Consider the following 25,283-nt stretch of genomic DNA (forward strand, 5'->3'; position numbering starts at 1 on the left):
CACCTTTTACCAACTAGTTATTCCCACAGTGCTAGACTGAGCCTCCTGCTTCCTACTCATCTTGAGAAAGGTGCAAAGGGAGGCAGGACAGCAATGGGGCCTCAGTACCTCAGGGCTTCCAGGTCTGGGGCCACCAGGCGGAGTCCTGCTCTGGGGGTTGTGATCTGCAAACGGACGATCTCCTCAGTTTTCAAACTGCGGGCCAAAGGAGAGACTGGAGAATTTTTGGGAGAGAAGCTTCCTCTTTCCCTCTGTGTCAGCACCCAAGAGCATTCTCTGTCTGGTGCTTAGCTGCAGTGTGATACTCAGACCCATCTTCCCAACCTCTCTGCCCTCATCTGTTCTTTGTTTGAGTCTTCTTGGCACTGTAACTAATTTCAAGTCACTGACTGTAGGCGGGTGAAAGGGTATTGCCAGTCTCCTACTTGGAGCTGACTCTAGGCCAATCTTAGAAAGTACAGGGGCTTCTAGATGGGCATTTGAACAGATGTGTCTGCTAAGAGGAAGCTGTGAAATGGGCTTGAAGTAGAGACGAGGGTTGACATTTTAGAAAGGCCACCAGGGCATGGGAGGCAGCAACCTGAAAGTGAGACAGGCAGAACTTAGATGACCTGGCACTGTCACCGCACCACTAGACCTTCCTAGGTTGCCAAACACAGCCAGTCAGACCAGCGGGAAACCATGTTACCAGCTCATAGTCCAGAGATGGTTCTTGAAACCCACCTGGGTTCCTGGCTTCCAGAGGGGCTGGGAACACTTGGTATGCACCCAAGTAGAATTGCTTGAGACACGTGGGCTCTTCCTCCATTTACACTGGCAAAGAAGGCAGATGTGAGAAGTGCTGGAGACAACAGGCCTGCCCCCTAGGTGGGGTAAACTTGGCCAAGTTAGGGAAGTACCAGGAGCAAGTGTAAGAATGGGACGCCACTGCAGTGGCCCATCTCTCACAGCTAAGGAGTGACTGTTACCTGCCAGAAACAGATCGTGCTAGAGCAGGGGGCTCCTGCTTTTTCTCGGGAGGCACATCCTCATCCACATCAACCCTGTGGGCAAGAAAAGTGGCCCCTGTGGTTTTCTCAGCTACCTTGGTGCTTTTACTTGTGTCTTGGCCACTCCAGCTCAGGGGGAGTGGGTAGGACATTATCACTGGGCTAGTCCCTGGATCCCAGGGAACTTCATTTGGAAATAGGTTCTTAGGAGATGTAAAAAGGCTAAGACGAGGTCCTGCTAAATTAGGAGAGGCCCTGAATCCAATGGCAATGTCCTTCTGAGACTAAGGAAATCTGGACACAGACACAGTCGATGTGAATGAAGAAGACATTAGCTTGGTGAGGCAAATATGATTTGTCCCAATCCTTCCAACACCCCAATTTCAGAGTTCTGACCTCCACTTCTGGGGTTTTAAAACATTCTACCCCATTATTGAGAGCTAAGAAGCACCCACTATTCTCTGGTACTTTGTGCTGCCACTCCCTGCTTTCTGGTCAGCAACTGTCACTCAACAGCACCCTATTTCCGCTCTGCTCTTTGCTCTGCCTAGGTATTGGCCTGAACACTGGTTCCTCACTGACTTTCCACCTACAGCTTATTATGGATGCCACCTTTGATGTCCACTCAACTAAAGGTCCCAGTCCCTCAGATTCACCTTCATATAAGTTTCTTCTCTATCTTCTATCCATCATTTTCCTCCGACAGAAATTGATCCTTGCCTCGCTCAGCTAGTAGTCTCCTGACAAAGCAATCATTCCCCTTTTCCCCGTTTGCCCTAGAGGACCAATCCATAACATCCTCATCAACTCCTAGGGAGCATCTCTTGGGGGTTCTGGGCAACAGGAGAGTACAGGGCAGGGCTATGACTGGGGAAGACAACTCTCTACGCTCCCTGACAGGAGGCTCGCTGCCTGGCTAGCATTTGGCTCCTGAGGCTTCCTTCCCTTGGTGATACTCACCTCTTTGCAATAAATGGGGCCTGCAGCTCCTGGGTAGGACTGCTAGAAAGGAAGCAGAGTGGTAATATGTTGGAAAAGGGCGGGTGCCATCTTATAGCCTCTCCTGCTCCCAGTACCTCCTGATTTTATTCTAAGAAGTACATCTGAGACTCGCCAGAAGGTCAAAGCTGGAATACCTTTATTCTTTCACCAGTCAGAGGAAAGCCGAAACCCCAGTAGAGGAGAAGGACCTCGGGTCATGGAGTCAGTAATGGCCAAGGCAGGCTCAAGCCCATGGGGCCTCATTCCTGCACAACTCACCTAGTGGACTTCTTAGCCGCTGAGAGGACATAAGAGTGTTCCCGTGGGGCCATCTTCCTCAAAACACCACTTGCAGCTTGTGACCTGGGGTGGTATGAGGTGAGGGCATCTGACGTGTGTCAAACTAGCCACTCTGCCAGTCTAGCCTTGGAGATTCACGGACTGACTCAGGAATACCCTCAGGGAGTTGAGGAGGGTAAGCTAGGATAGCACTGCTCTAAGAACTATTCAGAGGAACCATGGACACCAAGGGAAGGACCTTTTCTTAGGGAGCATGTAGCACATGTCAAGCCCAGCCCTGGATGCTGACATTCTCACACTGGTTCATCGATCCTCACAACCAGGCAAGTAGGTGCTGATATACTCTGTAACTGATGGAGCCTGGCCACTGCTCTGGTCGTTTGCCTAAGTGCACACACCTAAGCAAGTGTCAGAATGGCATTCAATGTGAGGCACCTCCAGAGTTTCTTATTCATTCCCCATGGCCCTGCACTATCCAGATTTCAAAGCTCATGCAACTGTGTGCTCTTTTTGCACAGAAGTGCCATCCTTCCAGGCCTTCAAAAGGGACTGTCACTATGCTTCCTAAAGCACATATGAGCTGGCTGATGCTGGCCTTTAGTTGGGCTCCTCCGTTGTAAGCAAGGGGCACTTGAAACTCTGGAGACCATTCCTGCAACCAAACAACACTGCAAACACAACACACCCAGAGATGGCGGGTGCAGACAGCCTTCCCCGGGGCACTTTACCCTGAATGTTATTCAAGTTTCTTGAGACAGTTTGAATCTACATGTGAGCCTTATCCATGGTCCTGTGTTTCCTAGATTCTACCCATGCAAGGTTCTCAGGAGCGTCTCCTGAGCTGGCCCAGCACTGAGATGTTCACGAACTTGTGGAATGCCAACTGGACCTACACACCATGAGTGTCCTCATGGATTATGTGCTATGCACTTTGTGCTCTGACTGGTAGAATCCTTTCCAGCACAGGCTCTGGCCCTGGCCATACTCATGGCTATGCTTATAAGGGCTAACATTACCTCCGTCTCTGTTCATCTGAGGTGAAGGGCACCTCCACTTCCTCGATCTCTGATGTGGAGCTGCGCCTGATGTTGTACGGTGCCCTGTGGGGGACAGGAACAGGTATGAATCTTCTTCCTCCATGTCCTTCCTGTTCCCTGTTGCAAGTTACTCCCCTTAGCACCTTGGCTTCTTGACTGCCAACACCACTAACAGGACGATGGGGCAAGGAATAAGCTGTACAAGGATGTGGAGTCCTGGGAAGTGCTGGCACAATCCAGACATTTGTCCAGAGCTCTCCTCCCGGGCCTGGGACCCTTGGAAGGAAGCTCAAGTGAAGCGAAGCTTTAGACACAAAATGCCCACAGCAATAGTCTATGGGGACAGTGACAATGTAAGAAACATCATGCTTCCAAGCATAGCTTAGCTGAAGCCAGCCCTGCCTGAGAACTTGAGACCTAAGAAGGGGCACAGGGGTATATCCAGAAAACACAGACAGTGAGCAGCAGGCCTCATGGCCATGGCTCATTGTCCATTTTCTAGAATGTGCTCCTTCCAGAAGTTCCTTACAGCTTTTGCTTTGCCTCATATAATTGTATTAGAAATAGCCATTCAATTTTCTAGAGCTGTGTCACCCTCTACTCCAGGCCACAGTTATAAGTGGCAAGGCTGTCAAGCCAATAAGACTAGATCTCCCCAGATAAGTGACTAGTTTAGAAGTAAGTGTCCATCTCCCCTCGATGGGTTCAGTGTCTGGGATCATTATATACTCACAGTTTCTTATAATCTTCCGTAGTCATCTTATAACCAGAGGAGTGAGGAGCAAAAGCAGAATTAGCTGCTCCCGGCAGTCCAGAAGCACTAGAAGAGCAAGACATTTCCATCTGCCCAACCACAGGTCAGCTCTTGCCTCTAACTTTACCCACACAGCCCCGTAGAGACAGGACGCAGGCCACTAGGACATGTTCTTCCTTGTTGTCAGCCCTGCCAGGCACTTTGAGCATGACAGACCCAGCTCCATCACAAGGAAACAGCCCGCCAGGCTCTCATTTGCATAATGACTAATTGCAAGGTGTTTACATAACATGCCTCCTTGGCATAGTAGGAAGGTGAACTAAGCACATGGCTTCAATATTCTCAGCAAGGTGCCAGCTGTGAAGCCAATGGGACATGGGGTAAGTAAAATAAAGGGCTGTGGGCACTAGGAAGTGGAGGCATAATCCACATCTCTATGCAGAGCTCCCCTCCCAGTCACTGCCCTTGGCCAGTGGCCAGAGCCAGGCAGGACATTCTCTTACTCCTCTGTTAGCCCTTCCTTGGTCTTGGCTCGGGACAAGACACCCCCACCTTCCTATTGATCATCTGGCCAGCACACAAAGGATGTACCTTCTTGGAGCTCCATTGGTCTTAGAGTGCTGCTGTTGGGAGTTAGATGAGCTGTCTATTGTTCGGGTGAACACTCCCCTACAAGAGACCGAAAGGTATTGAGAAGTCTGGGTGTGGCCCTAGTGGTATGAGGATGCCGGTAGAGTCTTGAGATCACTTACCGGATGATATAACCAGCAGGAGCCTTTGTGTTCGGAGAACTGCCAAGAGAAAAGGAGACATGAAGGGAATAGCAGCCTCACTACAGAGCTCAGGCCACCGATTTTTACTGGTTCCCAACTACAGCAGATGGCTATCCCAGTAGGGTGGTCAGGTGTGTCCCAATATAGTGGCCAGGTGCCCACTTTGCTCCACCTAGCTTTCCTTCAGTCTCTCCCAGAAGTTTCTGCTTTCCAGGCACCAGGGCCTCCTGGAGCAGACTGAAAGTCCCTTGGTCAGAGCCCAGGCTGCCTCAGTCTGGGGCTGAAGTGAACAGAAGGTAATGCTCTCTGGCCTTCCCTTACCACTCCTCTGGCCCCTAGTGGTGCTGAAAGTGTAAAATGTTAGTTTCTGGGCACTGGGGCTTGCTATCTGTCAACAAAAGATGATGTTCAGAAGACTTGCACTAGGGAGAGCATGCTAGAAGTAGTGAGGGGGTAATCTTGGGCTCAGGCAAGGCAATGAGGGCCCCTTCAAGGAGTTGGCGAGAGGACAAGGTCTCAGCAGATAGTCCTATCCAGAAATATTAGAGTTCTGGGCTGGAATAGTGCAGCTAGGTAGGTCTAAGGGTACCACAAAGCCCTAGCTAGCATTTATTCCTATAGACTGTGATTTTATCAGGGAGCAGCTTCTTGGAGATGGCCAAGTTGCAGAAACATTCAAAGGGAAGCTGGTTAAGAGCACTGCCTGGTCATCTAAAGGTCCTGAGTTCAATTCCCAGCAACCACATGGTGGCTTACAACCATCTGTAATGAGATCTGGTGCCTTCTTCTGGCCTACACAATAAATAAGTAAATCTTAAATAAATAAATCTTAAAAAAAAATTGGGGCTGGAGAGATGGCTCAGTGGTTAAGAGCACTGACTGCTCTTTCAGAGGTCCTGAGTTCAATTCCCAGCAACCACATTGTGGCTCACAGCCATCTGTAATGAGATCTGGTGCCCTCTTCTGGCCAGCAAGCAGACAGACAGAATACTGTATAATAAATAAATAAATAAATAAATCTTTTAAAAAAACATTCAAAGGGAAGCCCAAAGAGCCTGTCTTATCCATGTATTTCAAATGACTCAATTCAGCCTCCCTATGTGCTCCCTATGTGATGTCCACCCCTCCTTGCAGCAGAAGAGCCTCTGCGGTCCGTTTAAGAGTCAGTTAGGTACTACCTCTTACCTGGCATTTGATCCCTCTCCAACTGATGAGGGTGTGGCGTAGTTTTGTCCCGAGGGAAGTGCTCTGTGGAAAGATAGGACTTGAATATAGTGGCTCCCATGCTCCTTGCCACCTGTTAACCTGTGGTTCCATCCCCAAACCGGCCTACTATGCACCATCACTGCATCTTACCTTTTCCTCTCCCGACCTACCTAACAGGTGTGTGACCACACATGCCTCAGCATCCCATCTGTGGCTGTGTTCAGGCTTTACCCTCACCTGGCTGGTGACCCACAGCCTGACCTAGCTCTAAATGGTGGAATGTCCTCAGCATCCCTAGCTAGGGTTGGGTGCCAAGCCCCCACCCTCAGTGTTGACTGCTGCCTTCCCTTCTGGCCTGGCCTCCTGGACTTACACAGCATGGTCGTCTGAGTCTTCGTGCTTAGTTATCCAGCTCTTGTCGCCCTTCAGTGTAGTTCGCACTTTCATTTGCTTCAGGACATTTTTCCGCTCCTCTTCACTGGCTGACAAAGGTTTCCCTGGCAGGGGCAAACCTAAGAGCCTTAACAGGGGAACCCCAGCCCCTAGTCCCAGGGCCCTTGCCAGCCCTCCCATTATGAAGTCATCCATCGGCTGCCTGGGCAACATTCATGTCCCTCTAGGGGTTTGCTGGTAATAATTCAAGCAGACATGTAGCCCAGGCTCACCTTTTCCATTACCTCCTGAAGTGCTCATGATGTTTCGTTTTCAACAGAGTTGTAATGTTACTAGTGGATTCAGTGGGCTCCTGGGATCAAAGACAAACACAGATTTGTCAATACATGAATTTCTAATGGCTTATTGGTCACCTCTAGAGTGTGAATGTGGTGTGTCCCCTAAGGGCTCTTGTGTTGGAAGCTTGGTCCCCAAAGAGGTAGTGGGACTTTTAAGGAGTGAAGTTGGGGGGGGATGTGGAAATGGCTCAGTCAGTGCTAGGCATAATAATACATCCTTATTGCTATCAGTGGGAAGGCAAAGATAGCAGGATCCCTGAGGCTTGCTGGACAGTCAGTCTAGCCAAATGGGTGAACTCTAGGTTTACGGAGAGTTCCTATTTCATAAAGTAAGGCAAACAGTGATAAAGACACCTGCTATTGACCTCTGATTTCTACATGTGCATATGAACATGTAAACACAAGTCCATCCATACTCATCCCCTCTACCCACACACGCATCCCCATCCCCCACAAAAAGTAAGGTTCAATGAAAGGTAATTAGATTGCGGGGACAACTGTTGTATGATAGAATTAATGCCTTGGGAGAACTTGGTTAGTTCTCATGGGTGTTTGTCACCCAAAAGCAAGTCTAGCCCAGCTCTGGTTTCTCCTTGGCTTCCCAGTTCACCATGTAAGTTGTCTTTCTGACATGCACATTCTCCTACCTGCCACGGTGACACCACCAGCCATGAGTTCCTTGCCCGAGTGACCGCTCAGACCATGGCCTCGAGTCTCCAGAACTAAATGAGTATCTGTCCTCTCTAAAGCACCAAGCCTCAGCTACTACATTATGACAGTGTAGGGATAGCCCAGCCCATCGGAGGGGCGTGTTTGCCTCGGGCTAATGTTTACTTATAAGTCTGGGGGGGGGGGCGTGAGCCCCGCCTCTCTTTTTTGTATCTCCTGCTCATCGCTGGATCCCTGGTGTTGTAAGCTATCCCTTCATTAAAATTTGCTGTTTCACATTAAGCTCGCCTGGTTATTACGTCGCCTACATGACAGAAAATGAACTCGTAGAGGCCCTTTGTGATCCTACCACACCAAGATCATGCAGACTTTCCTTCAGGGATCAGGAAGGACAGAGGCAGTAGAGTTCTGAAGTGTAGAGAGAGCCTAGAGAACCAGCTGAATGCCACACCTACCCGTACAGCCATTGCTGCTCACCTGGAGAATATGGAACTTGTTGCCTCTCAGGAACTGTCTGTTCTAGTCTGTTATTAAGGGCAGATCACAAAGAGTGCTAAGGGAAAGAGACTAGGGAGGAGAGTTGGCAACGAGGAAGCCAACAGTGTCATGGAGACTAGTACGGAGTTGACCTGGCACTGTAGAACTGAGAGGGTAGGACTGAAGCATATCTCAGGCGAAACACCTCTCGGGGTAGGCTTGGAGATAGGGCAAGGGTCCAGGGAACCCGTTGCTTTAGGACTGAACCACCATTTTACACCTTAGTAGCTGTCAGATCGTGGGCAAATCCGTTCATTTGCTCTGGGCGGCCTCAGTTTTGTTATCTGTAAGATGATGTAGTCCTATTTGGGGTTGGCTCCTCATCCTGTTTCCTCACGGACCCAGTGCTAAGGAGTGACCTCAGAATCAGATGAGGAAGATAATCTGGTCAGGGCCAACAGGTTCCTCGTTCTCTGTTCTCCCCCATCACCTCCTCCCTGGCTTGCCGAGAGTGGGCCCGAAGAGGGCTATTCATCTGCTCTCCATGCTGAGAGACCCAAAGCTGAGGACTAGCTGAGGACTAGGTAACCTCCTAGACTGTGACAGGTTTGGATGCTACCATGAATAATCACAGCTGATCCTGCAAACCTAAAGACAGCCTGGGATGTTCAGAGCTGTGGGCATGACAGAAAGCAAGGCCCTGGCTGTGCTAAGGAAAAATCCTTCCTTCCTAGGGTCTTCTACCCTCTGGGTCCCTCCAGGGCTAGGCTTTGACCAGCTCAGTAATGGTGCCAGCTGGCAGGACCTGGACATGTTTCCATGGAAGTCGGGGGCACACTTAAAGGGGAAGTGATGGGGGCAAAGACCAGACTAAATAAGCCACATCAGCAAGAGCCTGCTCTCCCATAAACTGTACCAAGTGCAGTCCAGGCAGGCTGAATCTTCTGCATGCCAGGAATGACACCTCATCATGGCATTGAAGCTGTAGTAAGATGTGGAATGACCCCATGAGCCAGAATGCATGGGTACAGTTAATGCCTCTAGGCAGACCACTGAAGCCTGAGCCCTTGGTCCCTGGGTCTTTTGATGCTATCAAATGTGAAAAACTTCGATAGTCCCTTACTTCTTTGCATGAAAGAACCAGTGGCAACTCTCCAGGCAAAGGAGCAAGGGTACATGCCAGAAATGAACCAGGGCTGGTGCTCCTGCATCCGCTGCTTTCCTTTCAGCCTGACTGCATCTCAGAAGCCCAATTCCTTTCCCAACAAGACAGTAAGCCTGAATGGGCCCGGGAATGTAGTTCAGTTATATCAGTAGTTGTTGAGCACTCACAAGGCCCTGGGTTCCCTCAAAATGCCTCCCAAATGTCCCACCAAGACACATTTCTATTCTGCCTTTATGGAGAAATGACTTCTGGCTCTTTGGGAAGTTGCCAACTAACTCTTCTTGGGGCTTTCTACCCAGTTGGCAAGAAAGAGGTACTGTGATGCAGGCCTCCAGGTAGTGGGGCTTCAGGGGGACATCTTAAAGGACACTTACATAGAAGATCTCACTTCTGATCTGTACATGTCTCTTTGAGGCAGGTTAGGCTGAGGAGGGCAAAGGGAAAAATAGAAGAAGCACTCTGGCTTGCCTGAGCGCGGTAGATGGGGCCAGTCCTTTCCACATCCAGATGCTCTCAAAGCACATATATACACACTCATACACATATAAACACCACATATACATGACACATACACATGCATACAACATTCCCCTACACTCCCCCCACATCCCACAAACACATACACACACTACATATACACCACACTCATGCACACACCCCATAGCACACACATATACATACCATAACACCATTCACACATACACACATACTCACACACATACACACCCCACACATACACATGCATACAACACGCCCATATACACATCACACACGTACGCCCCCACATACACATACCACATACACCACAAACACACACACTATATACATACCACACACTCCTACACACACCTCATACCACATACCACACACCATCCACACATATGCATACTCACACACATATATAAACACCCCACACAAACATACACATGCATGCAACACTCCATACACACACCACACTTACACCCTAGACCCACACACACCACCCATAACTATATACAAACCACAGATACACACCCCTTCCCCCATATACACACCACACACACCACCCATATCTCTATATAAACCACATACATACACACACTACATAATAACCCCACACCCTGCACATACTCCTCTACACATACACCCGCCATGCGTACACCACACACATACACCCACCACACATGTACACACACTATCACCCCACATCCACAAACATCACACATTCCTCACTCACATTTAACATACATGACACACATACATAGTTCACACACACCATTCACCTACCCGCCCCCCACAAATACATTTAATTACCTTTGGGAGGCACAAATCTCATTTCCCCACTTCTCTCTGGATCACAACCTAGTCCCACCTGGTCATATTATACTAAACATAGAGGAAGAGGAAACCATGATAGAAAAGAAAAGTCCGGTGGCCTGTCTAAGGAGCTAACATCCTTCTGACCAAGTTCAGGCTCCTTGATGCTCTAGTCTGGATGTAGGAATCTCAGGGGAAATGGGCTTGGAGGTAAATTTTCCCTAGTGGCTGTGGTATCCTCTGGGTGCCACCCCACCCTGGGGCCCTCACTCTGGCCCTCTACTGTTTTCATATCCGCCCACCCCAAGAGGAAGGACCCATGTCTTTCTGGGCATCTTGCAGAGAGCTGGAATAGATGTTGGGAAGAGGTAAGAAGGACTTAATCCAATTAGCAGCTGGTCCTCCGCTCTTGGCCCAAAGATCCCTGGAACTGGATTGCTCTGGCAAGGGCTTGGGTGAGAGTAAAGAGCAGACTGGTTGCCTTCTCCAAGTCTGGGTGGTAGGGAGATATGGGGTCTGGAACTGCTCTGAGATTGGAGCCAGATGTCAAGCAGAGGTAAACTGGGAATGAAAGATGGAAAGCCTCTAGCATTGTTTCGTTTTCTTTCTTTCATTCATGAATACATTATTTATTATTCCAGGCCAGCCTTGAACATACTATGTAGCCAAGGATGAGTGTTAGCTTCTGTTCCACTTGCCTCCATCTCTCAAGTGCCGGGAGTGTGAATTTGGACCACCACACTTGCTCTGAGCAGTGCTGTGGACTGAATCCAGGGCAAGCTCTCCACCAATTGAGATAAATCCCCAGCCCTAGTGCTGACTTCTAAGATCACAGAACAGCGATCATTTTAGTGCAGGGTGACAAGGAGATGCCACCAGAGGGCAATAGCGAGGCAGGAGGAAGGGTGGGGGAGCTGGCAGGCCCAGAATAAATAGGAGGGGAAATCTGGTAGGAAAGAAGGAGCAAGGTAGAACAAGGAGAGGAGGACGCTAGGGGGCAGCCACACAGCCAGCCATGGTAAGAAGAAAAATAAGACATATAGAAGAAAAGGCCCAGAGGCAAAAGGTAAATGAGATAATTTAAGAAAGGAAAAGCTGGCTAGAAAGAAGCCAAGCTAAGACCAGGTTTTCTAAGTAAGAACAAGCCTCCATGTGTGATTTATTTGGGAGCTGGGTAGGTGCCCCTAGTATCCTCTTCTTGATCTTGTTTGCTCTTCCTTGTTTCTCCTTCTACTTATCCTCTCTGCCTGCCAGCCCCGCCTATCCTTGCTCCTGCCTCACTATTGGCCATTTAGCGCTTTATTAACCCATTGGGTGTTTTAGACAGGCAAAAAAATAAAAAAAAAAAAATCACAGCTTCACAGAGTTAAACAAATGCAGCACAAGCAAAAGCAACACATTTTTACACCATTAAACAAATGTTCCAGAGCATAAACAAATGTAACACACCTTAAAAGAATATTCTACAACAAGAGGACACAGGTGAAAGTGCTTGTTTGAGTGCTTGTGTGCTAGTTTGAGTGCAAGCAAGAGCATAAAGAGGGGGGGGGGGCTTCATTCCCAAGGATAAACTGTGATTCCTTATGCCCAGGACTGGAGAGGAAGCCCAGCTCCAAATCTGCAAGCAACCATTGCAAACCTTTTGTAGGGCTCAATCCTGGCTTTGCCGGTTTTACAGAGTTTATATCTCAGCCCTAGAGGGACTCCCTAGGCATGAAACAAAAATAGCAGGATAGAGCAAGAGCATGGGACCCAGTGGCTAAAGACAGACGTAGCAAACGACATCTGTATGAATCCAATAAGGCTGGAGATTTCCAGTGTAGGTGCCCCTGTCAGCCTGACATCAGGCCATGCTATAGAAAAGGTTTGCCTGCAAGTATTTCTCTGTTGTTGGGGGCAAAGGGTCCACCTTCTGTGACAGAACCACAGGCTTGGATGTAGCTGGTCATGAGGACAGCAACAAAGTGACAGAGTCCCAGTCTCCAAGGAACTTGCTATTCAAGATGGATGAATGCAGCCAATGGTAATCTCCTGGATGGGCAGTCTCAGAGAAGACAGTTGTTCTGTGGGAAGGAGAATGCATCCTCATACTAGCTCTGGCATCCTGGAAAAACCCTCCTTTTCCCCACATGTCACCTTGGTTCCTCACTACTGTATGGGTACAGGTTCAAATTTGGAAAAAATCTAAATCTACAAGGGAGAGAGACCCTTGATGTTACAGCTGTCCTGCAAGAGCCATATTTGGACTCTTCCGCTCTGAGAATTCAAGCTTCCTGAACCCCAGAGTCTAGCCAGCCTAGGTAGCTCCTTGGCCAGAGTCCTTTCAACCCTCCCTTCTTGCCCAACCCAACCTATGCCAGCAGATGCAAGGATGGCCTTAGGGAAGCCCTGTTCTCAAAATGTATCCAAGCCCGTATCTGGTTTTTCCTGTGGGGGAAAGCAGAGGCATCAGAACAGCTTCTCTGCTTATCACCCTGTCCACCAGAACCCAAACAGTGTTTGCTGCTTTGTATGGGTGGTGGAAGGCCAGCATAGCAGGCAGTCTTGGCTGCGGCAGTCTCCCTCTAGAGGCTGCAGAAAGAAGTGCAAGGATGAGCAGGTACATGGGGTTTGCCAGGCTGGAAAAAGCCCTGGGTTCTCACTCCAGGTCCTTGCCAGGAGTATGAGGGGCTGAAAATGCTAGGAAACACGACCTCTATCCCCAACTCACACTCAGCATAGTTAGCTGCGCTGGTTTGATCCTTTCTCAAGGAATGCACTTGGTCCATGAAGTTTGGACCCAGACTGACCTAAGCTATCACGCAAGCTGCCAACTTGATTCTCTAGGCCAAAAGGACTGGAATGATGAAATGTTACATCTGTGAAGCAGTATCCTGTGGCCAGGTTTTGTAACCTTGGGCATTCTGAGTCCCACTGTCTTCAAGTTGAGCCCCAGCAGTAGTCAGCAGACAGGTTGCTTTCCAGCCATAAGGATCCAGAAGAGACACTGCTGTCGCTAGTGCAGGAGGTGCTGAGATCCAGAGCTGGGATTGGGAGGGGAGTTGCAAGTGATTTAGAGACCTTGGACAGAGCTGGCTCTGCCAGAGCAAAGGCTGAGCAGCAGCTGGCTCCTGTCTGAGCTCCTGAGTCTGCTACTCAGTGTACAGATCCTAGGAACTGAAGGCTGGGCCCCTCTGGCAGGAGCCTGCGACCTGTCTGCATTGCTCTAATCACTGGAGCTCCTGCCTGCAGGCCAACAAGGCAGAGGGAAGGAGGGATACTACGTGGAAAAAAAAATTGGAAGAGACTTGGGTTGCAAAGGGAAAAATGTAATATGGAAAAAGCAAGCATGGGGGGTGTATTTTAAATGTGCTTTACAGGTAAATGACTTCTACATGAAAGTCTGGAATTTCATCTCCTGCCATCCCATCCCCAAACCCCAGATTCTAGACTTCTTGGCGTCTGCAGATCCTGGGAAGAAGATGTCTGACACAGGCCAAGTCCTTCCCAACTGGGTAGGGAGCTGAAACCCCAAAGGGGAAGGAGTACTGTTAGCTATCTGCCATTCCCAAGACCCTAGAATTTCCCCGGCTCTCCTGTATCCATTTTCTGGCTCTCAGAGGGATGGACTCAAACACCTGCTTAGAGAAACTGGGTCACTTCAGGGGTGCCTTGGTCTACAGGACTACTAAGGGATGCTGGGAAGAGCGCTCAGTGATGCCTCTGAGATATCTAGGTTAGGCAGCCTGCTGAGGATAGCAGGGACCATGGGACCTTTTGCTCCCAAGACCCCTGCTCTAATTTCCCATATGAGCCATTTGCATTGTTACCATTGTTGCCTCCGCAGTACAAGAAAGGGCATGAGGAGCTCCTAGGCCTTCCTCCACAGGCCAAGCTACCTGCGCAATCTCAACACCTTCACATCCCAATAGCTCTTTCTACAACAAGAGCTCTAAGGTCTCAGGCCAGCCCTAGTCACTCAGAGATGCTATCTCCATCTGCAGATGGGCACATCACGAGGTCAAAAGGGGCTGGGGACTTTGGAAGCCACCACCACCTCAACATTTTCTCCCCTGTGTACCCCACAGCTGCCACCTGTCCACTCTCTGCCAGAGCACAAGGTAATAAGAACTCAGCCCCACTTGCTCCTAACTTTGGCCCAGACTGCTTTTGTCCTTTTTGCAAGTGATCCTCTAGTGAGAAAGAAAAGGATCACTCCCCAGCAGCCCCTCCAGCTTTCTCCGCAGGCTTCCCGTCCAGGTCCTCTGTACCCTCTCTCATACTTCCCTGCCTAGCTTAAACCCAAAGTCCCTTTCACTCCATCCTTGCCTTACAACAATGCCCATTTTGGGATAAGAATATGGAAGTCAAGAGATGAGAATGCATTTGCCCAAGATCACACTTTCTTTTCTACAACAAGCACCTATGGCAAAGTACTAGTCAGGCTGGGTGCTGGGGAGATACACAGAAGTCAGAGGAAGAGAGACAAGCCCTGAGGGCCCTGCCAGAGTTCTGCATTTCCCAAGGAGGCGCCCTTGGCTCAGGTCCTAAAGTATAGAAGAATGAGTAGGAGAGATGAGTGCGCTCATGGACAGAAATAGTGAGGCAAGGTCTGTTTTTTGGGTTTTGTGGTTTTTTCTTTCTAGGCTAAACCAGGCAGTGCCTGATGTCAGCATTTTCAACAGGGCTCCCCATTCCTGTGACTGGAATCCTGGTGCCTCTTCTCTCCATAGCAACTGTCTGCCACATCAAGCTCTCTGGGAAAGTGACTTAGTCATCACAAAGTGGTGTTCTGAGCCAACCATCACAGGGATTAGCCCAAGGGGGCTGAACCTCAGGCCTGAGATGTGCCCACAGACAGATGCAAAGACAGGGACCACCAACAGGCACCACCAGTAGCTTGGGCTTGCCCACCACTGTCCCAGAGGCCAAGTCTCCTCTGAATCCAGGGTGTGTCTCTAGAGCTCCACAGCCTCCCCCCAGGCCACCAGCAGTAACCTCAAGGGCAACTGTACAAGAAGAGGGGCTACCAAGTAAGTAAAGAACTGCCCGTCTTCTGCTCTACCTAACCCCTAAGTTCCTCTCCCTCAAAACAAGAAGTAAGCACTGCCCACAGGAAAAGCCCAGAGCTTGTTTCTGAGAGCAAATTCCCCAGGGACATCTGCTTGAGCTGCAGATCCCTTCCAGCCTCCTCGCCTCTGAGTCCAAGTGTGCACATCAGCCCAGGAAAACGGCACACACGAGGCCTCTTGGCATTGAGTTTTCCAGTCTCTTTTCCACTCAGACCCCTTTCCCTGTCCACACCCTCTAACTCTGACCATTCTAGCAGGGAAATTGAACTGAAAAGACCTACCAGATGCTTCCACGTGGATCCACACAAGGTAAAAGGGCTCCATTCCATGTCTCAGTTTCCCTTTGAGAAAAATGAACTGACACCAGGCATATCAATGGAGAGCCAGCTCATACTAGGACCAGGATACAGGAACTACAGGAACTGACAGCAGATCAGGGGGATGAACTAGCCAACGTATTGTCCCTACCAGGGTGTGCTGTCAGTGAGAATAGTGTCTTTATGGCCTCATGGGTAAGAGAAAGGCCCAGAGGCCACACTGAGTTCAGAATCCGGTTCAGCAACTATCCACTTGTACAAACCTGGGCACTTCTTATGGCCTAGATTTCCCCCTACCTTTTATTTAAGCATTTTGGTACAAGGAGAGGGTTTAACTGGGAATGATGATTCCTCCTCTAAGATCATGGGAGCAAGAGGCAAGGTAGGGCCTGGCTTGGGAAGAAGAGGCTGGACAAGTTGTGGGCACCCAGGTCCATTCTCAACCATGGGTGTCCAAAGTCTGGACTGCAACACAGGAAGTTTCTCTGAGCCCCAGAACCCTAGAAAGCAGCTTTCTTCTTTCCTGGCAATGATTCTGTCCCATGTCACCATGGGGCTGGCAATGAAAGTGGTCTCAGGGCTCAGCAAGCAGAAGGCAAATTTGTGTTATGTGTGACCTGGCACAATATAGGCTATGGCTTGAAGCAACGTCTAAACTAAAGGGAGACTTCAGTGAGAGAGGAGAAGGGCAGGTTTCTGGCTTTCAGAATACATCAATCCAGAATTGGGGGTGTTTTCTTGGCATGCAGAAAAAAGTTCAGCAACAGGTGCCAATGCCTACCTTAGCCAGGCCTGAGAACCCACAGGAGCAGGACAGGTGAGACGGCACTGTTCCTTCAAACCCTGCGGTGAGTGGGCTGAGGGTGGTGCAGTGAACAGCACATACACTAAAGCCCTCCAGCAGATTGGACCTGGTGAATGCACCTGTGCCCTGGAGACTTGTTGGCACCCAAGCTGGCACTGTTTGTTCAGATGAGCCAGCTGAGGCTATGGGAAGATAACCTCCTAAGTCTCCCAACTGCAGCTCTGGGATTCAGAGCCCCTTACCACTTCAGGCTCATCAGCTTGTGAAAACCTGCTTTCTACCCCAATCCAGGTACCATGACCAGAACTCCAAGGAGCCATGAGACCAAGACAAGTCCAAGAGCAAGTGTCACCAACCACCTTAAGATCAAAACTCAGTAAAAATGCCTTGTGGGGATCACAACTCCCAACAAACTGCAGAGATTCAACGGCCCAGAAGGGGAAGGTGGACCTGGTAGGCTTCTCCCTGTGACCAGTGGAGCTTCCAGGTGCCACAGGTTGGAAGGAAGTGGCAGAGCGGACAGGAGGGCCCGAGTTTTCAGTCGTTCTCAGAGGCCAAGTATCACTATGCAGTTCCAAAGAGGACGAGGCTCTTGGCTCCCCCTGCCCCCGCACAAAGAATCCAGTCACAGAGACTGTATACGGCAGATCCCACTGATAACACCACAGTGACACTTGATTCGGCGCCTTCTGTCTGAGTATGAGCAGCTCCCTTCCAGCCCTGAGATTGCCCAATGCCCAGCACATTTCTATCACAAACCACCATCAAGTCCCTTTGCCCTAGGCTCCAGGCCATTGAGGGGATTCTTGGAGTTTGCCTCTGCACCTCAGTTTCTTCATCTACAAAATGGGCACATTTTACCGAGGATGGGAGATTCCGTGATTTTTGCAAAACACCAACTCTAGACTCACCCTGCCCCCTCCCAGCCGGCGCTCTACCAACAATCGATCTCATCCTCAAATGATTAGGACAGAGGAACAAGGCTGGCCAGAGGGCCACTTGCCTGCCTTTCTTGGTCACACTGAAGTACCCTGCCTCTCAGTTTCTTCACTCGCAGTGAAAAGCAGAAAACCGACGGTACTGCCTCCCTGATGGGAACCCCAGAAGGGATGCTTGGAGCAAGTATGAATTATGGGTAGGGAAACTGAGGCTCTTCCTTGTGTCCAGGACACAGACCGGGTGCCCCTTGCTGCCTCCCGATCAGTCGCGTCCTTCGGACGGCAGGCAACTCGACAACCCTACCTGGTACAGGTGCCTGGCTTGTGGGATGGGCAGAGGGTCAGGCGAGTGTGGTGCGCGGGCTCCCTCGGGTGGGCAGCGCTTGACCCTACCGGGCCGCGTCGGCGGGCACGGGCCGCAGCGGGGAGCGCAGGGAACCAGGGAGGCACGGACTGGGCTCCGCCCGCCCTAGAACAAACAGGTTTTCTCCGGCTGCAGGGAGCCTCGCCCCTCGCCCCTCCCCTCGGCCGGCCCCCTTCCTCTGCCCTCTCCTGGGGTAGGTAGATGCGCCTGGCACATTCCGCACATTCTCCCGCCAGTGTCCTCGGTCCTCCCACCCCTTCCCTGCTCCGTCCCGCGGGGCTGCTGGAGAAATCAAGGCTGGGGCTCCACTCGCCTGGCTTGGAGAGAGCTCCAGAAAGTTTTGCCGCCATGGAAAACTTCCAGGCTAATTCCTCTGGGCACCCGGCCCCGGGGCTGGGAGGCCTCCACCGCGTGAAGGGCCCCACTGCCTAGTGGCGTCCCTGCCTGCGCCCGGTGAGATCTGGCCCAGGCTCTGGGCCAACGACTTCCACAGATGCTGGCGGATCAGTTCTGTCGAGAACTACTGTGCCTAGATCCATTTTACAGATGGAGATCCCAGACAGGGGCGGGGAAAGGACCGGGGTGGGGGGTGGCGACTGGTGGTTGAGATCATGCAGGAAGTCAGGGAGAGGAGAAAAAAGTGAGCAAGAAACTTATGTCTGGCGCCTGGGAAAACTTGTACCCTGGAAAGTCATTCTTGGAGGGGGCAGGGCAGAACGCTGAAATCAGGACCACCTCTCAGACCAGGCCAGAAGACACACATTCAGTTTGATAAATGACATTCTTTCATGTTTGTTGGATACTTAATGTGTGCAAGACACAGGGTGGGAGGGTGTAGGGGTTGTTGAACTTAAAAGAACACCCCACAAAGGCTCCTAACCCTACCTGTGAGGTCAGGGAAGGCCTTACAACAGAGGAGATAGTTAAGGTACCTCAAGCAGAGAGAGAGAGAGAAAGAGAGCAAGAGAGAGAGAGAGAGAGAGAGAGAGAGAGAGAGAGAGAGAGAGAGAGAGAGAGAGAGAAGCCAATAGGTCCTACTTCTCAAGTCTTGCCAATTTTATAGCCACAGCCTTCAAATCTGCCCACTGGTGTCTCCTTGCAACTTACACTTCCTTCCCACCCAGCTATCACACGGAAGTCTGTTTAAGCAGCTTCATTGAGTGACTGTGACCAGATGTTACCTGCTTAGAGCTCTTTCCTACAGTTTCCTGTTATTCTTTGGATCAAAGTAGATGGATATCTTCAGAAGGCCTAAGGGGTTCCCTGTACTCACCCTGCCTTCCCCATGTCATTGGTCCTCACATCGCAGACTGTACTCACACTCTTGAAGTGCCCTTCCTCTAGCCCTCTGCTTGTAAACTCAGTCATTCCTCAGACTTCATCTTCTGCAGCCTGCCACCTAGTCAAGTTGAGCACTTCCTTCTGTGCACTCACTCCCCAGTTCCCTTTCTTCTCCATGGTGAGGTTGGTGCCCTGTCTGATTATCTCTGGGTCACAGAAACCAGACCAGGGAATCTGGGGCATTTGTAGAAGGAAGAGGTGGGAGATTGCAAGTCTAAAAGAAGGGCTCTTCTCTTCATGGGGTTTATCAGACAGAAAAGAAGAACTCCACGTGTTCTGGGGGAGCGGTTCCTCTTTGTCTTCTGCTAACAGGTGGTTTTCTCCTTTCAATTCAGTTGACCCCAGGCTAGTGACCAGCATCTAATGCTTCTTCCCCTTCTTCCACAGAGGCTACTGATGGTCTTGCATTGGGCTTGGCATCCTAGCTCCCAAACGTACTAACTATATGACCTAGGGTAGATCACACACCCTTTGGAACCTAGCCTAAAAAGAGGCAGAATGTAAAATGAAGTGATACAACCATGAGGAGGGACGAATAAGGGGGTGGCACTTGTCTCCCAAGGTCCACCAGAAAACAGAAAGCTCTGCCTGCTCCAGAACCTTGAATCAGGACTGACCATCTGAAAAGCATGAACGGGACTGGTAATCCAAAAGCATAACTGGCCGCAAGCTCTTTTCCTGTCCGAAGTGACTCAGTCCCTGCCCAGGATAGATCCCTCATGACAGGTCTAGTCAAAGAGAGCAGCCTTCAACTCCTCCCTCTCAGCCTGGCTGCCAGGCCCTGCAGTGGATCTTGCCTGTAAACGGGTTTGACTCGAATGGTAGCTGCCCTGCCCTGCCCTGCCCACCTGTTCACTGCCTCGACAGACTCTTCCAATGATGCTTTCCACTCCCACCCTCTTCCAGGGCTACCTCCAGATACCTCAGCCAGGCACCATGTGGGGAGGAGGGATGTTATGTAGCCCGTGCTGGCCTCAGCCTCTCAAGTGCTAGCATACAGATATGCACACGTAATATGGACTCAGATAAACCAAGTGCTGTCATATGACCAAGCCCCTTGGTTTGGGATGACATTTCTTCTCTGGGGACATCAGGTAATTTTTTTACCCGTTCTCAGCTGTCAAATTGTTATCTTCATGAACCTTTCCTCGGACACCTCACAAGTTCTAGCCCAAGGTTTCTGTGGCCTTCCTTTCCACTACTGTGCCTTGCAGCCCCTGGCTCAGCTCTGAGACTAGCCAAAATGTCTCCTTTCAGAGTTGCAGTTTTCCCCTCCACCCTTTCTTTATAGCTCCAGCATCCTTTGAGCTTGGGTCACAGCACCCAAGGGGACTGAGCAGTAGCCCCCTGGCATGCCATCAACAAGGCATTACTCTGAAAGGAAAGCACAGGTGCTGCTTCTAAGTGTAGAAGGCTCAAAGAGCAGGCTGGACTGCCAGGAAAGGAAAGGGGTGGCAGGGAGTGGCCCTGTTCAGCGAGGGTCACAACTCAAGAGTAGACAGCCAAAATAGCTTCTCTGGAAGACCAGACTGAAGTCAACAGATGGGCCAGGGGACAGGTGGCTGTCTGAGAGAATGGGCTAGCAGGATCACTAAGCTGCCAGGGTGGCCCCTTCCCATCTGCAAGGCTGGAAGCAGAACCCAGGCAGGCCAATTTAGCCGAAGAGTTCCCAGGCTTGGAAGGGAACAAGTGGTACCCTGAAAGCTATCAGAACCCAGAGGAGGCCCGGGGAGGATTCCTATACCAGAATACACTGGCGACAAATGGCCTTAACCCTGCAGCTGTACACATGGAGAAATGGAAAGCAGGGAGTGGGACCTTAAGATTGAAGCCAGTCTGGTGCAGAGTTGAGTCCAGAGGCTCCAGATGGACTATGTGTTCAATTGGTAGAAGCTGGGGTGCTTGAGTTTGTGTACAGGGAGTGCCACGTTCCTGCTTGTACCCTAATCCCCCCCCCCCTCCTTCCCAGGTCCCGCCCTGCTGCCTCATCCTGCTAAGCTCTTCAACCAGTTTATACTTGCTGGGTGACTCTGCTGACTCTCAACAGGGTGGGTCCCCTGGGGCTAGGAGTCCCTAAGCCAAGCAGAGCTACACCCAGAAAGAGATCTATGGAGCCCTGAGCTTGTGACACTAGGGATCAGCTCACCTGCTAGGAGGTAGCCCAAACTCTTAGCATTTGGGGTGAGTTCCTCTCCTACAAAACATTGCCTTTAGGGACCTCCTACAACCCCAGCAGTTTGCACTGTCCATTATGAGGTTCTGCCTCTTCCCCAGCAAGGACAAACACTCTTTCTTGTCAAGAGCACCCACTACACTGCACTACCACCTCCATCTCGCCCAGGAACAGGTAGCTCCTGGGGTGGTGGCAGAGGCAGAGAAGTCTCTTTCTGAAGACCAACTTCCATGCTCAGGAATTGATTGCTCCGCAGGCTGCAACCCTGCTGGGAGTCTTTAACTTATCTTCCAGTAAGGGGACTGGGATGCTATGCGCTTCCTGAGATGGGCCACTGTCAAAGGACTTCCAGCGCTGTGCTGGAGCTGTGCTGTCTTGCAAATACACTGTTTTGAATAAGCAGGACACAACTCTACCAGCAGTCTCTGTCTGAATGACCTGATGCCCCAGAACAGACTCTGCCTTTTCTCTCTGGCTCTGAAGCTGCCCCAGGCCAGGCCTCCAGAGCACGAGTGCACAAGCTGAGCCAAGGCCTTGCTGGCAGATAATCCCCACATGCCCTGAAGAATGGCCTTTTGCTGCTTTAAGAATCATCCACAGATCGGAAAAAGAATGTTCTAATTGGAAAACCTCCCCGCCATGGTTTTCCGGAGTTTTAGTACAGTTGGCCGGCAAGGAGGCTCCTGGGATGAGGAGGAAGGGAAGTCATGAGGAGGAGACAGTGGGCTCCCTGCCCAGCCCCCCCCCATCTCCAGAACTAGCTCAGCCACTGCTAGCCAGCTTGGGGCCATGCTGAGGGCCTGGGCTTGTCAGTCTTGAGAGTAGAGAGGCTGTCTGGCTTTAACTGTGAGCTTGTTCCTGAGTCCACCCCAATCCAACCCCCAGGAGGCCCCATTGCTGCCTCAGAAGTATTCCAAGCTCTTGGGACCCTCTCACAAGACTGATGGCTGTTGGGCACTGTGAACCAGTGTCTGGAAGAGGAAAAGTATGGAAGCGGTCACCTGCTCAGAAACAGGAAGGCATAGTGGATACTGGGGTCTGTGGGGCCCATGGCTCTAATGGGCCCTGTACTAGGAGGCCTGGCAGCCTGCATTTGAAATTCTGAACAGCCCCATCGGTTGCAGGAAGCAGAGAAAGAGGTACCTCAGCCCCTGGTCCTGCTAAGCCTTGCCTAGTAAGCCACTGGCTGACAGAGGAGCTTTCAAGTGTCAGAGCTATGGATTTGTTCTCTTGGGTGGACCTCTGCCCTTCCGACTAGAGAGCAGCACCTAGGATGCGGCACATCCCAGAAGCCGTCTTCATCCAGGAAGGGCAGGTTATTTGTAGGCTCACCTCTTGCAGGCTGTAGACGTACTCATCTTTCTCGGGCACCTTCCTGGATTCTTAGCTGTCTTGACTTCACCAAGGGTGGCAGCCTTTGGGAGAATAGAAGGAAGAAGTGTAGGGAGTTGCTCCTTGTCCATGCAAGGAGGAGCTTTACTCCCCTGTCCCATCTTTCAACTGAGATGAGCATCTTTCTTCTTCTTGCCCAAGTTGCTGCTGGTCAGATTCCTGGCCCAATCATGAAAAGTCAGGCTCTGGGCAAAGGCCTGGCTGTCATCAAAAAGGATCAGACTGACCATGCTGGAGGATGCCCTTGGCCCCTGTCCATGGCATGTAGGTTTAGTAATCTATATCTGTGGGCCATAAACTGACCACATGACTCTAGGCTGGCATTGTGCCTTCCATTCTTCTCTTCCTCTTGTCCCATTTCAGGCTTAGGGATCTGTGACTATATAACCCGAAACCAGTATATATCTGTAGAGCTGTACTGGCTTACAGAGGCATCACTGGCCATTGGAGATTGGGGGGAGGTCCATGGGAACCCTGACCAGACAGGGATCCTGGGCTGGGAGGTCTGGCAGAGAGCTACTTCTAAACAGCTGCATCTATCCTGCTCAGGGGCCCAACTGAAGTTTAAATGAGTCACAGTGAAATACCATTGGAAATTCTGTTCCTCTGTCATCCTGGCCCCATTTCAAATGCTCAGCCACCCCATGGGATTGATGGCTACTGTGCTGGAGAGCACAGAGAGTAGTTGCATCCCTCATTACAGAAAGTTCCATTAGTAGTGCTGCTCTGGGTAGCCCACTTCCTCTTTGACAGATTTCTCTCTACTTCATTCCTCTACCTAGCAAAGACCTCCTGGAACCCTTTCCAGGAAAAGATCTCCCAAATTCATCTTTCTTGGAATGGGCCAGTTTGTTCCTGAATGAAAGCTCAGCTCCACAGTCCTCTGAAACAACAGTGGGAGGATGACTGGAGGCAGCAGCAGTGGAGCAGGGCTAAAGTCAGTCACACCTGGGACCAGGCATCCCCAACCGGCACCTCCCAAGTTTATGTACGTTTGTATCTCCAAAGACTATCAAGTCCACTTTAGGTACATGCCATGGTGTCTGGACTCCTAGAATCTCTAATCCAGGCCTCCATTTTTACCAAAACCTCCTATTTTTCTAAGGGTTTGTTCAGTTGCTTCTGGGACAACAATACATCAAGCTTCGCAGAGCTCCCATCCTGATTTATATACTTGCTTTAGCCCTTCACAGACTTCCTCAACTGTTCTATGTATCTACCTACCTACCTGTCTGTCTGTCTGTCTGTTTGTCTATCTATATATCTATCAAGATAGGGTCTCACTATGTAGCCATGTGTGGCCTGCATCTTGCTATACAGACCAGGCTGGCCTTGAGCTCACAGTAATCTACCTGCCTCTGCTTCTAGACTGCTGGAATTTAAGATATTAGTCACTATACTGGGCCATTTTATTTTTTGAAATAAGATTGATAACTGAACCTGGAGCATGCTGGTTCAGCTAGACTAGCTGGCCAGTAACATCTTCCTGTCTCCACCGTGATCCCAGTGTCAGGATTACAGGTGTATCAAGGCACCTGTTTTTTTTTTTTTTTAAATACTGAGGTCATAGGAATTGAACTCAGGTCCTTATGTTTATATGGCAGACAGTTTACTCACAGAACCACCTCTTTAACCCTTTAACTATCTCCTTTTCTTTTTTTTTTTTTTTTTGGTTTTCTGAGACAGGGTTTCTCTGTGGTTTTGGAGCCTGTCCTGGCACTAGCTCTTGTAGACCAGGCTGGTCTCGAACTCACAGAGATCCGCCTGCCTCTGCCTCCCGAGTGCTGGGATTAAAGGCGTGCGCCACCACCGCCCGGCACTATCTCCTTTTCTTTTGTATCACAAACAATGCCTGTCATTAGCTCAGTGGTATAATGCCCACTTAGCATGTACAAGGCCATGACCTCAATCCCTAGCACTTCAAAAGAACTGTCCATTTTACCTGGAACATTTCCCACCAACATTATTATGATTATTAATTTTAATCTCAGTGAACCTCACTCCCACCTCTATTTGCCATTCCATTTCTGTTCCTCTACTGGGAAAAAACCTAAAGGAGTTTTCTAGACTTACTGTGTCTACTCCCATTCTTTCACAATCTCATTCCCATCAGGATTTCAGCCTACCGCTTGCTTAAGATCAGTCTTGGCACTAATTCAATTGTCAAACTCACAGCTCACAGGTAAAACTGACTGCTCCTTCTTTCTAGAAAAACTTGTCTTGGCTTCCCTGACACCCCACTTATCAGGAGATATGAAAGTTAGATGCTCAGGCTCCGGAACTAGATTATCTAGGTACAAATCCTGGATATGCAAATTATCCAAGTTACTTGTCTAGGTTTCAATTTCCTATCTGTGCATTTGAAGCAAGAGTACCATTACCTGCCTTTGTGGGACACTGTAAGAGTTAAGTACAGCACATGCATTCTGCTAGACTATAGCTTGTTACTTGGCAATGCTCAACAAATGTTTGCTGCTGCCATTGAATTCACTACATGGATGTTTAAGAATCAACTAAATTAAAA

The 25,283-nt window shown here is 50.1% G+C and overlaps 1 protein-coding gene across 10 annotated transcripts in view; it reads right to left on the bottom strand.

Moving 5' to 3' along the window:
* The window catches only part of Znf185 (zinc finger protein 185 with LIM domain), a 51,195-nt gene extending 33,232 nt beyond the window's left edge, over positions 1 to 17,963 (bottom strand). For 4 of the 10 annotated variants that reach the window (XR_007588913.1, XM_050123645.1, XM_050123637.1 and 1 more), the window contains exons 1-13: positions 17,794 to 17,963; positions 6,706 to 6,785; positions 6,414 to 6,537; positions 6,020 to 6,082; positions 4,814 to 4,852; positions 4,653 to 4,730; positions 4,041 to 4,127; positions 3,287 to 3,370; positions 2,250 to 2,333; positions 1,950 to 1,991; positions 969 to 1,043; positions 724 to 813; positions 109 to 195 (exon numbers count right to left, since the gene is read on the bottom strand). Coding sequence is in view for 9 of the 10 variants with exons in the window: in XM_050123645.1 (XP_049979602.1) it covers positions 109 to 195; positions 724 to 813; positions 969 to 1,043; positions 1,950 to 1,991; positions 2,250 to 2,333; positions 3,287 to 3,370; positions 4,041 to 4,127; positions 4,653 to 4,730; positions 4,814 to 4,852; positions 6,020 to 6,082; positions 6,414 to 6,537; positions 6,706 to 6,733 (881 nt within the window). In the remaining variant the exon portion in view is untranslated. The remainder of the gene's footprint in view (positions 1 to 108; positions 196 to 723; positions 814 to 968; positions 1,044 to 1,949; positions 1,992 to 2,249; positions 2,334 to 3,286; positions 3,371 to 4,040; positions 4,128 to 4,652; positions 4,731 to 4,813; positions 4,853 to 6,019; positions 6,083 to 6,413; positions 6,538 to 6,705; positions 6,786 to 17,793) is intronic. The other 6 variants (XM_050123639.1, XM_050123638.1, XM_050123642.1 and 3 more) reach the window with 6 other exon arrangements.
* Between the last annotated feature and the right edge of the window lie 7,320 nt (positions 17,964 to 25,283).

Source organism: Alexandromys fortis, unplaced genomic scaffold, assembly GCF_014885135.2.
Source record: "Alexandromys fortis isolate MF-2015 unplaced genomic scaffold, M_Fortis_MF-2015_v1.1 scaffold_206, whole genome shotgun sequence".
In the NCBI taxonomy this organism is placed as follows: domain Eukaryota; kingdom Metazoa; phylum Chordata; class Mammalia; order Rodentia; family Cricetidae; genus Alexandromys; species Alexandromys fortis.